Source organism: Parasteatoda tepidariorum, chromosome 7 (genome assembly GCF_982258835.1).
Source record: "Parasteatoda tepidariorum strain Cologne lab strain chromosome 7, Ptep-v5.0, whole genome shotgun sequence".
Taxonomy (NCBI): Eukaryota; Metazoa; Arthropoda; class Arachnida; order Araneae; family Theridiidae; genus Parasteatoda; species Parasteatoda tepidariorum.
Genome location: NC_141761.1, coordinates 45,208,983 through 45,222,876, shown reverse-complemented (window position 1 = coordinate 45,222,876; position 13,894 = coordinate 45,208,983). Strand labels below are relative to the sequence as shown.

General features: G+C 27.0%; 1 protein-coding gene across 6 annotated transcripts in view; it reads left to right on the top strand.

Annotated features, from left to right (window-relative positions):
* LOC107444140 (aquaporin-9) overlaps positions 1–13,894 on the top strand; it is a 118,237-nt gene that overhangs the window by 55,974 nt on the left and 48,369 nt on the right. For all 6 annotated transcript variants that reach the window (XM_071183511.1, XM_087167778.1, XM_071183510.1 and 3 more), the window contains exon 2: positions 1,871–1,980. In XM_071183511.1, the coding sequence (XP_071039612.1) occupies positions 1,915–1,980 (66 nt within the window). In that variant the 5' untranslated portion in view covers positions 1,871–1,914. The remainder of the gene's footprint in view (positions 1–1,870; positions 1,981–13,894) is intronic.

Genomic DNA, 13,894 nt, shown 5'->3' with positions numbered 1-13,894 from the left:
AATTTTAAAAACTTTTAAATCATTTAATTTTTAACTGATTTTCTTATTTATACCTGTGATTATCTCAAATCTTTGTAAATTTCTTTTCTATAAACCTTATAATTATATGAACATTAAAAACTCCAACATTCGTTAAGTATAAGATTTTTATTAAGTTTGCTATCGATTAATGTTAAATTTTAATACCAAACTATTTTCTATGAGAAATCCATTGCAACTAGGCTTGGATACTTTCAAAAAGTTATTTAATATGTTTTGCGTTAATCTAAAGTAAAATCTTATTAGTTATTTAACATACTTTCAGTCAAAAAAGAAAAATTTGATTCAGAAAATTCACCATTTATAGAGTCATTTACTGATAACTGAAACCTTTTCCTCCCTTTAAGGTATAATTCAAAATAACATAAGGTAAATAGCATGTAGAATAAAAACTTTCTTTTATATATTTTCCTTTTATTTAAAAATTTTCAATATAAATTAAAAAACGGTTATAATATAAATTAAAAAACTCAGCATTTATAGAATAGCTTGCTCAAAATCTAAGCAAGCTATTCTATAAATGCTGATTCTATAAAGCGAGGAAAAAAACTGCTTAAAATCTGAGCAATTTTTTTCCTCGCTTTAAAGTACCATTTTTGAACAGCACTAAGACATGTATATAGTGAACGAAAAAACGTATGTATATAATGAACGATCTTCATTTTACTTAAAAAAATAAAAAAGCTTAATTAAAAATTAAAATACGATTCCGAAAATTTCATTTTCATACAACTATTTTTAACTTTAAAATAATATTTTCGAGCACAATCATGCAACACAACGCATATAGACTATCCCAAAAAGCTTTTTTAATGTGTTCTATATAGTATTGAAATGAGTTAAAAATTAAATATAAAAAATTACTTCAAAAATTCGTCATTCATATACTGTAAAAAATTCCGGGTCAAATTTTGGTACAAAGTGGTATAAGTACCTGCAATTAAGGAGCATTTTCCATAAAATCCATTTTACAGTAAAATCCATTTTTCCCGTGAAATATTATACCTCAAAATTCATTTTTATCGTAAAATATTATTCTCCAAATTTTACAGTAATATTTATTTAATTAGAGGAATTCAGTAATTTTACTGTAATTATTACTGAAAACAATAAGGTATTTTTTGTTCAGTAACATATTCTGGTAAAAATAGATTTTACGGTAAAAATTACTAGCACATTGAGTGCCGGTACTTTTTACGGTAATTTGATTTGGAATTTTTTACAGTGTAGTATTGTTTGTTTAATATTATCATTGCAACTCATTGTTATTCATGGTCACTTTAAAGTAGCATTTTTCGTTTTAATATATCAATATTTTTTGGGTTATAAAATTATTCCACAGTAATGTTTCATGTGTTAAGCAAATCTCACATGCTGATTTTAACATATTCACCACAAACAAAAAGAATGTAGAGTTTCCTTATACTTTAAGATTAAGAGAGAATAGTATTAAAAAATGAGTATTTCCAAAAAGTTTAACTATCTCCAAGCTGCCAGGTCAACCGGCACAAAGTAAATTTCTATGCTAATTACCTAAATTATGTTATTAAAAGTACATATAAATCTAAAAAGAACACACGAGATGGCGCTGATCTCATCTATGAAAGTTAGGGCATCATTTTGACCAAGTGATCTGATTCTGAGAGGGGAAAAAAGATAGCAAGGATCAAATTCGGAATTCACTCATACAATCTCCTTTCTTCTATCTACTTGAAGTGCGCGCATCTTTCTCTTAAAACGATTCCGATTAGAAACCTAAGATAACTCCTTTATTTTTATCATCGATATTTTTTGTACATGAGATAGTGAATTATGCCTTTTCTTGCTGTAGCGGTTCACTCAAAAGTGAAGAAGCTCAATGATAAACTGAATACCATGAAGCTCAAAAGCGATGTAATGAGAGAAGCTTTGGCGGAATTTCTAGGGACTTTCATTCTTGTGGTAAGTTTAACTTATATTCAATTTTCATATTTTTTTTTAAATATAAAGTAACTAATACCTTTTCATTTATTTTTAACTAACAATTTTTAGAATTTTTTTAATAAACTTTTTTATTCATTTAAAATAAATATTTGCGGCAGTATTGTTGGTATACAGCTAAGAGATTGAGAAGGAGAGATAGGGGATTTTTAACCTACAAATGTGTAAATTTTTTTTATTCATTAATCATAATATGAGTTTCAGGATTTTTTTAATTTATTTACTATCTGATTAAATAAAATATAAAATATAGTTAGAGTTTACATATGATTGATAAAATATTAAAAAAGCAATTAAAACAACTAAAAAAATAAAACTACTAAATTCCTTTCGTGCCAATAATTTATATTATTATTAATATTATTTAAAAAAATTTCTTGACAAAATTAAAGCAAGAGAAAAAACTGTATACAAATTTATTTAGAACTTTCTTTAGAACTTTAGATTAAATAGAGCTTTCCGCATTCCATTTATTTTCAGCGTATTGTTTTAAATAAAATATTCATAACCACATATTTGTATTTATAACTTAGCTCAAGTCTAGAAAGTATGTTTGCAAACAAAAATACTATTTTAAATAAACATTTTAACAGTATTTACTTGATAGAAAAAATGCGTTTTCTTAAAAACAAATTTCATGTTTATTGAATTTAAACTCATCTCTATTTGATAAAATGGAATTTGAAACGAAAATTAAAAAAATAGCTTTTTTGACTTAATTTTCTCTAAAAAAAAAAATTTTATTGAAATAAACTATAACAATAGATATCTTGTATAACATCTTTCTATGCATTTTGTAAAATTATTTGTTTTTAATTGATAAGCTTTTGACGCAATTAAAAAAAAAAACATTTTAATAAAATGACTTTTCATTTTTTAAAAGATAAATTAAGTTAATTTATTAAATATAATTTATGAATTTATTAAATAATTTCAAATAATTTATTACATAATTTATATTTATATAATTATTTTTATATAATTATTTAATAATTTATTTTATAATTTATGAATTTATTAAAAATATTTGGAGAAAAAAAACAGAACTTATATTGAAAAAAATTTTCTAGTCAAAAGATTTGGAACAAATGATAGGATGTCTTTTGAGAAATAAAAAGAAGAAAAATTACCAATTTGAATAATTCCTGTTATTTTTTAAATAAAATAATTAGCATAAATGTTTTGTTATTATTAATTATTAAAAAATTTATATAACTTAATTTTTATTAATATTTTGTCACATTAACTTAATTTTTATTATTTTATTTTGTAACACGAGTGTCTTAATTTTTATTAGGTAACACGAACTCACATATTTATTGAAAAACCTCTTAAACATAAATCCATAGAACATTCAATGAAATCTTTTATCAGATCGTTTTTACCTTTTCTTTAATTTCATTGATTTTTGCATTTTTTAAATCTTGCTTAATTCCTCATTTTTATAGTTTCGAAATATTTAAAATCTGCAATTAAAAATCTTCTTCGTAAATAAATATAGTAACTGATTCCACTTGTTTTTCTTATCACTGTTACGTAAGATTTACAAAGAAATTTTTATGACAAATTGATGTTTTAAATATTAATCAAGCAAACTGATGTTTTATTTAAAATAATACTATTACTTATTTTCTTTATTCAAAGTAGAGAGGATGCTATTCATCACATAATTTTGTTAGGACATTTTTGACAAAGAATTGAATACTATTTCTAAGAATGAAGTTTCAATTTCGTCATTCTACGTAAACAAAGCTTTTCCTTTTTATTCTTGTTTTTGTTTTATTTTAAGCACAAACATTTTTCAAGTAAACAATTTCCAAATAAATAATACTTATTCAAGTTTTTTGCTCAAGTTTAGTGAAAAAGTATTTTTGGCTCGTATAGAGTAAACGCAATATTAACTGGAAATATTTCGACTATATATACTAAGTAACAATATTTATAAATTGTGAACTTGCATATTTTAGTTTAAAACGTGTCAATTAGCTAGTACTCATAATTGATTAAGGAATGTATCTTGGAAAATATATCTATATTACTTTAGAAGAAGGTAAATTAACATTAAGAATTCCAATGACAGATTTAACAAATTTATAATTTTTATGAAAGCCGTAATTTTGCTATCAGGAACTATCCAACATCTATTCAAAACGTGGAAACTGAATTGGATAAACTGAATGTAAAATATTTTTGAAACTCAATAGTTTTGATTTATTATTAAATTAAGAGGCCCTACATAAACCAAACAGAATGCTATTTTGTATATTAATAAAAATGCCTTAAAAACTCTTGAATATAGTAAAAAATTCCTAGTCATGCAATTAAAATGTAAAAACTTTTGAGTCATACAATTAAAATGTCAAGAAACTATCAAAATCTAAAACTATGTACGCTTAAAACAAAAACAGTTCTTTTAGAACTGTATTTACTCAATACAAGTCATTAATTATTTACAAACGTAGCGCTCATCATTTTACGAATATTAGAAAAACTACTTTTAATTCATTTTCTTGAAATTAAAAAGGGGAACATTATAAGGTATCTATTACGGTGACCCAGGTCTATTCGCGAGATCTCTCGTCGCGAGAAGCCCCCCCCCCCATCATGACCGCCAAGCAATGCAGAGCCTTAGGCACAAGGCCTCGAGCCACACTCGACAAGAAGCACCACAAATTACGCGGGCAGACAAAAAAGATCTGTAAACAGTAAGGGATACATTAGAAGCAAAATACTTGATACGTGCTTGACACACAGTTCCAAGTTTAAAAGAAAAGAATGCTTAAAAATAATGTATTAAAAATGTATGTCGGAATAATTCCTGTAAGTTTAGGATGCTATTTTAGAGCTCCCAAAAAATGACAATAAACACTTATGATTCAAGTAAAGTATGAATTGTAATTCTTCTAGTCTTTTCTATTTAATAGAATAATAAGTTTTTGAACAAATAATTTTTTACAAAATAGAATCTGAAATAATTTTGATTACATTTGGAAATATTTTTGAGATATAAGTTTTGGTGATTTGCTTTTCTACCTATAAAGAAATGTTATACCAATTAAAATTTTTGCGGCCTAAAATAACCTAAGTTATGGGGGAAAATAAACCTTTCATTATTAGTTAGCTAAATTTATAAATCCGAGAAAAACCCTGTTCGGGAACATGAATCAAGCCCAAGAACACAAGAAATGGGATTCAGTTTATAAACATTTAAATAGATTTATGATCATCAAACATTGCAATCATTCTAATTAGTAAATATTACCTTGGATTCAGAAATGTATGAAAGTATCTAATTATGGAATGACTTATAATGTGTATGCTGAGACACTGAATTTAATCTACCTATTAGGAAATGTAATACCAATTAGCCATTTTTGCGGCCTAAAATGAAAGTCATGTGAGAAAATATTCCTTCTATTATCAGTTAGCTAAATTTATTGATCTGAGAAGTACTCAATACCGATCTGAGTCTGTCAATTGATTGGAGTAAGCACTTATTCTGAAATATGAATCAAGGTCAAGAAATTTAGAATAGGGAAACAGTTTATAAACTTTTAAATACATTGATTTGTGATCATCAAGCATTGTAATCATTCTGCTGAGAGAATATTACCTTAATATTATCTTAATATTACCTCTCTCTCAGATTAGAAAATTTACATAATATCAGTATTGTGATAACATATGCTTGGTGATAAATTAACATCGATATCGTCATTTAAATTTTATAACTGAAGCTGCAGATAACAAGCTTAACAAAAAGTTTAACAGGTGTGCGAAATTCCCTTTCTACTGCAGTTAGCAAAATCGATAAAATTTAACACAAAAATAGATGTCCAATAAAAAATAAAGGAATAGGAAAGTCAACATTATTGTAAAAATAATATTTATAAACATGTATTCAAATTGCTTTAAAACAATATTTGTAGAAAAACTTCCTGTTGACAATGTAATTTATGTGCACTGCTACTTGATATACCCTAAACTAAAGGGATTTTAATGTGACGCTCATTTTTAAAATGGTGACAATGAACTAAAAGACGAATACTCTGGTTAACAAGCGAGCTCAATACGGTTGCACGCGTGGGTGATCCAATCAAGTTCGACGTAAACATACGTAACGTCACTTCCAATTAAATCTGATCCAGAAATTTATCAATCGCGATAACCCACATAAAATATGTAACTTTAAACACGCCATGCACAACCACGTGATTAGACCCAATCATCATCTAGTTGCAAATGCCCAACAAGGAGAAAGTCAAAAAATATTATTAAATGCTTTGGTTTGAATCAAATATGAACATTAATAGTTTTCCTTTTCTGTATTAACAGCATAGGAATTAATTTTAAACTATTCTTTTTAAGCCATGAAATCCTGTACCAAGACAATTGTATAGCCCTTTAGAAATACTTTTGCTTGTGACATAAATTTTCAAAATTATGAAAGTTTCAAAGTCCTTGTTTTTTTAACGAACGAAGAGTTTGGAATTGTAAATTGCCGTAACTTTGCTAACTTGCTTAGTAAACTAAAGTTTCTAAATGTATTTGAGAGTACGAAGAAGAATTTTCGGCTCAAAAGAAAGGCTTAAAATGTTTCACTAAAACTTAACTGAAATTTCGAAGAAAAAATTAGAAATAATATAAATTACGATTTTTAAAACAATTGTATCAAACATATTTTACAGTTTCATTTATATTTGACGAGGGTTTTAAATTTATTTCGTCTGAATTAAAATGTATTTTTATGCTTAAAAATAAATTTTTGACACTTTGGGAATGAACGTTGTATAAAAAAAAACACATTTACGAACTGTCTGTCGGTAGCGTACGATATACATTTAACTGTTAAGGAAGGTAACTAAATTTAATAATAGCTTGTAACTGAAATAAATCTGAAAATTAGATACAAAACATTAGGAAAAAAACATCAAAAACATCTTATGGTATGGAAAAATAATTTTCATCTTTATGAAAACGGACGATTTAATGGGTGATAATTCCAAAACAACACTTTTCACAGTCTATAAAAAGCTGTTTTTCATTTCATATACCCAGTAAGAGTGATTTTTTGTTAAAAGAGGAAATATCACACTTTGTTTTGAAGCGAGTGATACATTTAGAAAATCAAAATATCTTTTTATAGATTTACATCGAGATTATGATTATTGATCATTATTTTTACTTGTCTGGAAGCTTGCAACTGGAACTCACAGTGTTTTTTTTTTTCTTTTTTTACGTTTTTTATGAAATGTTTCTCTTCAATGCATACAATAAAGAAAAACAGGTTGTTTCTAATCGTAACATGGGTGTTAAGAGACTATTCACACCTTAATCGCCTACAGGGAAAGTTTAGATTGTTGTCTTACATTTCACTGATAGCATCGACATATGCGTTCTTACAGCACGCTACCAAATTTTTATCCGATTCTTAAACCTTAAATAAAGAGTAAGTAAGTGAATTCTCAGTAAAAAAAGAGCATTGGCAAAAAAGATACTTAAAATAATTAAATATACATAATTATTTTTAAAATCTGCATTTTGTGTTGAGTAAAATTTAATGAAATTAATGTTATGTTTGATGAAAACAGTAAAAATACAAGGATAGAAAAGTTAAATTAAATTGTGTTAAAGGAGAAATAAATGTTAAATGTAAAAAATATTTAGTAAAAAAAATCCTTTTGTACTATTCTAAATGATTTGTACTTTCAATAAAATGTAATTTGGTGAAGCATTAAAAAAAATGAAAGTAAACGAAAATATTCAAATTTTATTTGTTTAGTGCAAGTGGAATTTTTTTTCATAAAATATTTGAGTACCAATTTGTTTAATCAACTGAAATACGTGTACGTAGAAAAAAAAATTCTAAAGTTATCGTACTGTATGGTAATAGTATTTCTAGTAAAAAAATAACAATAAAAAACAGAGTTCTAGTTAATAAAACCTAAATACCTGTTATTGAAACCATTCATTTAGTAATTCTCCTTTAGTAATATAAACAGTTCATCAGAAATTCTAGTTTTCAAAATTGTACTTCTTAGGACTACACCTTAAGTAACAAATACAAACCTGAAAAATAAATTTAACCTTAAAGCTGTTTTTCAGCTATGCTCTAACGCAGCGGTTCTTAACCTATGGGTCGCGACCCAAAATTGGGTCGCGAAGCATATTTCTTGGGTCGCGCTGAGTCGAACCAAAAAAGTTAGTAAGACACCAAATAACAAAACTCCTGGACGAAGTTATTGTGGCTTACTCAGCCTAATTTTGACTTTTTTTTGGGTCGCGACATGAACATATTTCTCAAATTTGGGTCGCGGCTAAAAAAGGTTAAGAACCACTGCTCTAACGTATCATGATAAAATTACCAAATTTTACCACATTTACCAAAATGTATCACCTATGATAAGCCATATTTCATTGTTGATTTTACAAAAATCTTACCATAGCGCTTGGGTAAAAATTATGAGCTTTTTGGTGTTCCCATAGACCCAGAAATGCGGTAAATTTTACCACATTCTGGTAATTTGACATATTTTTTCTCAGTGTGAAAAAGAATGGAAAATTTAACATGTTGTTGCAACCAACACGTTAAATCTTCCAGTAATTTTAACAACTGAAAAATGCTATTGAAATTGGCCAAGCCATTTCAATAGCATTTTTCAGTTGTTAAAATTACTTTTCATTTCATTCAAGGAAATAACTAAAGCTGCGCTATTAGTAATTTTAGCAATTGCAAAAAAACTTTTATTATCGTTTAATTAGGCATGGTTTGTCGACAATATACACACATATCGTTTAATACCCAAGCTTCTTTGTTGCTCAGAATGTTGCAGTTAACTTTAAATTTCTTGATTTCAACGTAAGACTTATAACTTCAAACAACTATAACTTCCATTCAATTAAGACAGGAGGCGAAAAAAATAAATGGGAAATTTAAAGGAAGAAACAAAAAATTTATTTAACTCCTTTATTATTCAAAACCTTTCATCACCCATCTCATATAATTAGAGCTTGAAATTCTAATTGTTTATCTCATACAGCTTCAAACATATTTTTTTCCATTAATAGTTGCTTTTTAAAGACATCTTTTCAATCTATCAACAATACAGAAAGATACTAGAAAATAGGTATTTATAATTCACTCTAATAAACCCATTTTCTATAGGGAATGGGGTTTATTTAGAACACGTTTGCCACTTCGATGCATCTGACAGAAAAAGCATAACGGTTGTTTTTGTGGTCAGATCAGCAATTTCTTGTCAGAAGCAATATCGTCTGTCGGATCATTGAACTTTCTTCTGAGTTGCCTGTTGTCTTTTTGTTTATGCATTTCGCTTCGGTTGGCTCGTTTGAGGAAACTGAAAAAAAGCATTTCAAGATCTTGGTGGTTTTCTCCTTTGGTACCTAAGGAAAGAGTCTGATTCTGTCCTTTTTTCTTGTGACAAGTGTATAAGTCGTAATGATTGTGAGAAAAGGAAGTATTTGTAAAGACATATTTTTGACAAAAAAATGGAATTCCTGTCTTATCAAAAGTGCAAGAACATTTATAGTTTTGTTTTATCAATAATAAAAAAATACCAGTGTATAGTTTTAAAAAAAAAGTAGGATTATCGTTTTTGAAAAAAAAAGAACCATGAAAAGTCGCGCAAGAAATAAAGTGTTTCTGAGCCACAATGGCTTGTAGCATAACTACCACTACAAATATTAAATACCAAATCACTAGTATATAACGCATGTTAACTCGATTCTATCTAGAGGTACCTTTTGGTTTCAACCTTCATCTATTAAAAGGTACCTCGTGATAGAATCAAGTTAACATGTCTTATATACTAGTGAATTGGTATTTAATATTTATAGTGGTAGTTACGCCACATTAAAGGTTGACATAGTCTATAATTAAATCCCCTCAGGTTCAGTGGTTAAAGGAACCGAGTTGAAATTGTGAAGTATTGGGGTTCGATCCACAGAAACGACTTGAAGACAAACCAGCCTCAGATTGATGAGTACCAGCCTGTTTGAAAATTAAAAGCGACATTGTGCAGAATTCTGGTGTCACAATCGGGACTTGAAATTCTGAAGTTTTAACCTCCATGAGTCTCCCATCTCACAACGTGCTGTTGCTCAAAGGTTTTTAAATTAGACCTTTCTATAAATTGTGCTGTTGCCGTATATCGTGCATTTATCGTGTTACTACACGGGAAATTTAAAAGAAAAAACTAAACAGTTTTATAATTATAAATTAGTTTATAATCATGAATTTGGGAAGCTTTTAAAAAGTTCCTATCTGGAAACAATACCAATAAATATATTTGAAGCGTGAATAATTTCGCTCGGTTTCAACTAAAAGTATTGCTGAGTTATTTATGAGGTTGATTTTATGAGGTGTAAATGAAGTTGAAATTGACGTTTATTGACGAAGGTGTTTATTGACGAAGGTTCTTTTGGTGTAAAACATAACCTCATTTTCTACTACCTTAGGTGTACTTTTTTATACATCTCAACCTCAAAGACACCTTTTTTGTACGTTTTGAATCACAAGGTTAAAATAAGAATTATTCATGCAACCACAACTACATACTCTTCACTGTTAGAAATTTCTTGGAAAAAATAGTTAAATAACAATTTATTGAATGGTTATTTTACCATATTTAATCAAAACAGTCAAATAACCATAAATAAAATGGTATTCAAACTTTTGAGTTTGAGAAAAACTCTTTATTAACTGCTTTCACCTAATACGGTTAAACAACCAGAATCTTATCGCGCCTACTAGAACCACCTAATAAAGCTACTGTGTACATATCATAACCGAGCTGGCTTATCTGTCAATCTCATGAGTGGCTGAACTGGAGTTCGAGTCCTAGTGTTGACACCACAATATTTCCTCCATTCCCTTTAAAACATAAAGAATTTATAGTGTCCGGCACTCTCCTTACCTTGCTAAAAGCCGAGCTAGTATGTCTAGTTAAATAATTCTATTTTTTTTCTGTTTTTGAAAACGCTAGTTGTAAATGGTTAAAAAACCGTTCAGTTTTGTATTCATGGTTTTATAACCATACTTTTGGTAAATGGTATCAAAACCATAAAGGAAAAAAATGTTCTTTACCGTAAACTTTACGGTTAATCGGATGGACAGACAGCTGCCAGTTATTTTACCATAATTTTAGAATGAAAATTTTAACAGTGTTCTCAAAGATTATCCTTACATATTATGACGGAATTCATTACCAATTATGTATTAATAAAATATACATTAAGGGCGGATTTAATTTATGAAAAATTTTTAAAAAAAACTAATAATGCATTTTATTATAAGTAATCGAAATGACGCGGGCTAAAAAGCTGTAGGGCTTACCGTGACCCCGCCGTCTGTAGTATTAATACATAATTGAATGTCGGTCATATCGTCGATGCCTTGAGGATAAACGGGAAATACCCAGGCTTGTTCACTAGTCCTTGTCCTTTTTTAGCTTTCTCTCATGACCTCTCGAGTTCAAATCTTTTTTAACTCTCATTGAAATTGAAAGTATAATAATTCGCAATACTATATAACATTATTTATTTCTAATACATTAACTACTTATTTTTCTCTTTTTTATTTCTGATTCATTTCTTTTTTTATTTTTTATTCTAGTTTTAATTCAATTTAATGTTATGTTTTAGAGATTCATTAAATATAAAAAATTGATAGTAAACTTCGCCATTTAAATTTTATTTAATTGAATATAATTATTGCATAATAAAAATATTTTGACAGCGTACGTTTTTTTTTTTTTTTGTTTTTTTTTTTTAATTTTTGCGCAACATGCATAATAATATGGAACGTATAGAGGTTCATAGTAAGCTTTTTTGCTATGCTCATAAAAAAAAACTATTACTTTCAGTTTTTTTTTCTGTTGGCCTAAAAAACTATTACTTTAAAAACTAAAAAAACTATTATTTAAAACTATTACTTTAAAAACTAAAAAAACTATTATTTAAAACTATTACTTTAAAAACTAAAAAAACTATTATTTAAAACTATTACTTTAAAAACTAAAAAAACTATTATTTAAAACTATTACTTTAAAAACTAAAAAAACTATTATTTAAAACTATTACTTTACTTTTTACTTTCAGTTTTTTTCTCTGCTACAATTAACATATTTTTAACTAAAACCTGTTTTTTGCCATTCAAAATCTCGAGTATGCAAATGTTAAAAAAAATTAGAGGTAAATTACACGTAATTTTTATTTATAAAAATAATAATTTCATAAATATTTATATCTGAACTATTCATATTTTAGAATAATGTTTATTCTAAATGAATTTTTAAACTTAGAGGACACATTAAATTTAAAAATATATGAGCATATATTTTAATTTCTAAATTCTTTTCCTATATTCCTTTTCTTAGAAATTTAAATTCAACTGAGAAAATTTGCATTTAATTTTTAAAAAAATTCCAAAATAAAATGCATTTTGATTTTAAAAAAATTGCAAGGATTTTAAAATTCAGTTTTGAAACTGAACTACTTATCATCCTGGTATTCAAATCGAACAACTTGCCTGTGTATACCTTACAGCTTAAGTTTTTGTATTGTGAAGAAATTTTGAATTTAAAACAATGAAATAATTTTTCTTTCATAAACATTAATAATGAGTTTCATTTTTTGCCAGTAACTGAATTGTATGGATAGTGATCATAATTAAATAAGACTACACAATGTGTAATAAAATTAGTTTAGTCATTGTTGAAAGAATGTGACAAGAAATAATTGGAGGTATGCACTCTATAATTTCATTGCTCAGTGAAATATCAAAGCTAAACTTTCAAACTAAAATTAAAAATATTGCTACCTCTAACGAAATTAAAAAAACTTTAGTAAATAATGCGAAATAAAATTGAATTGTAATCAACAAAATTAAATAATAACATTAAACAACTTTGGCGTTAAAGTTCAGTTGCAAACGCGTCACTAAATTTCTTGCTATAGGAGCCGTAATTCATCCACTGATATTTTGTCCTATTTCTAGCGCAAGGATTTATTAGAAATGATAAAATCTTATGAGGTTTATCAAAATACCTTGTCATCGATTGAGCAAATGGAAAATTCGTTAAATTCAAATCTGGGGAATAAGGTGGCAGTTCTTGTGCCGTTAAAATAAGTTTCAAAAATGGATTTTGGACCAGTCTTGAGTGTCTTTAACTCTATCTGATGAAGCTGCATGCCCAATTTTTATATACATATTTAAAGGAGTGCTTCAACCAATACTTAATATTAAAAAAATTTAAAACTTTAAAGGTATCGATAAAAAAAATATTTTAAACTATATTCAATTTATTCCTTTTCACCTTATCAAATGGGTATACATCGTGGGTATAGTCAAGTTAAATAATGTATAATAAGTCTTCTGACCTGATTTAATCTAATATTGACTTGGCATTCAAAAAAAAAAGATTAAGTGCTCAAAACTTTTAAACGTCAGTTACTTTTTTGAAATTAAATCTCAAATCAATATACACAGCTAATTATAATTGATCAACATGGTCAAAAAATTATAAAATTTATTATATGAAAATCTTGACAGCTATTTATAAAAGATCTAAGTCTAGTTGATCATATTCACTTAATAGAATTTGACTTAATCACTTTTGATCACGATGCACCATACATTTAAAAGCTATACGTAATTTGGCTTCTTATAGTCTCAAGCTTTTTACAAAAATAAAATTATAATTTGTTAATAAACCAATTAAGAATTTTCACGTCACCGAATAATATTTATTTTCTTGAATAAATTATGGAATTATTCTAATAACGTCTTATGCATTCTCCATATTCAGATAGTTGACCGTGTGGGCAGAGAAAATAGTTTCCAGGTTAAGTATTA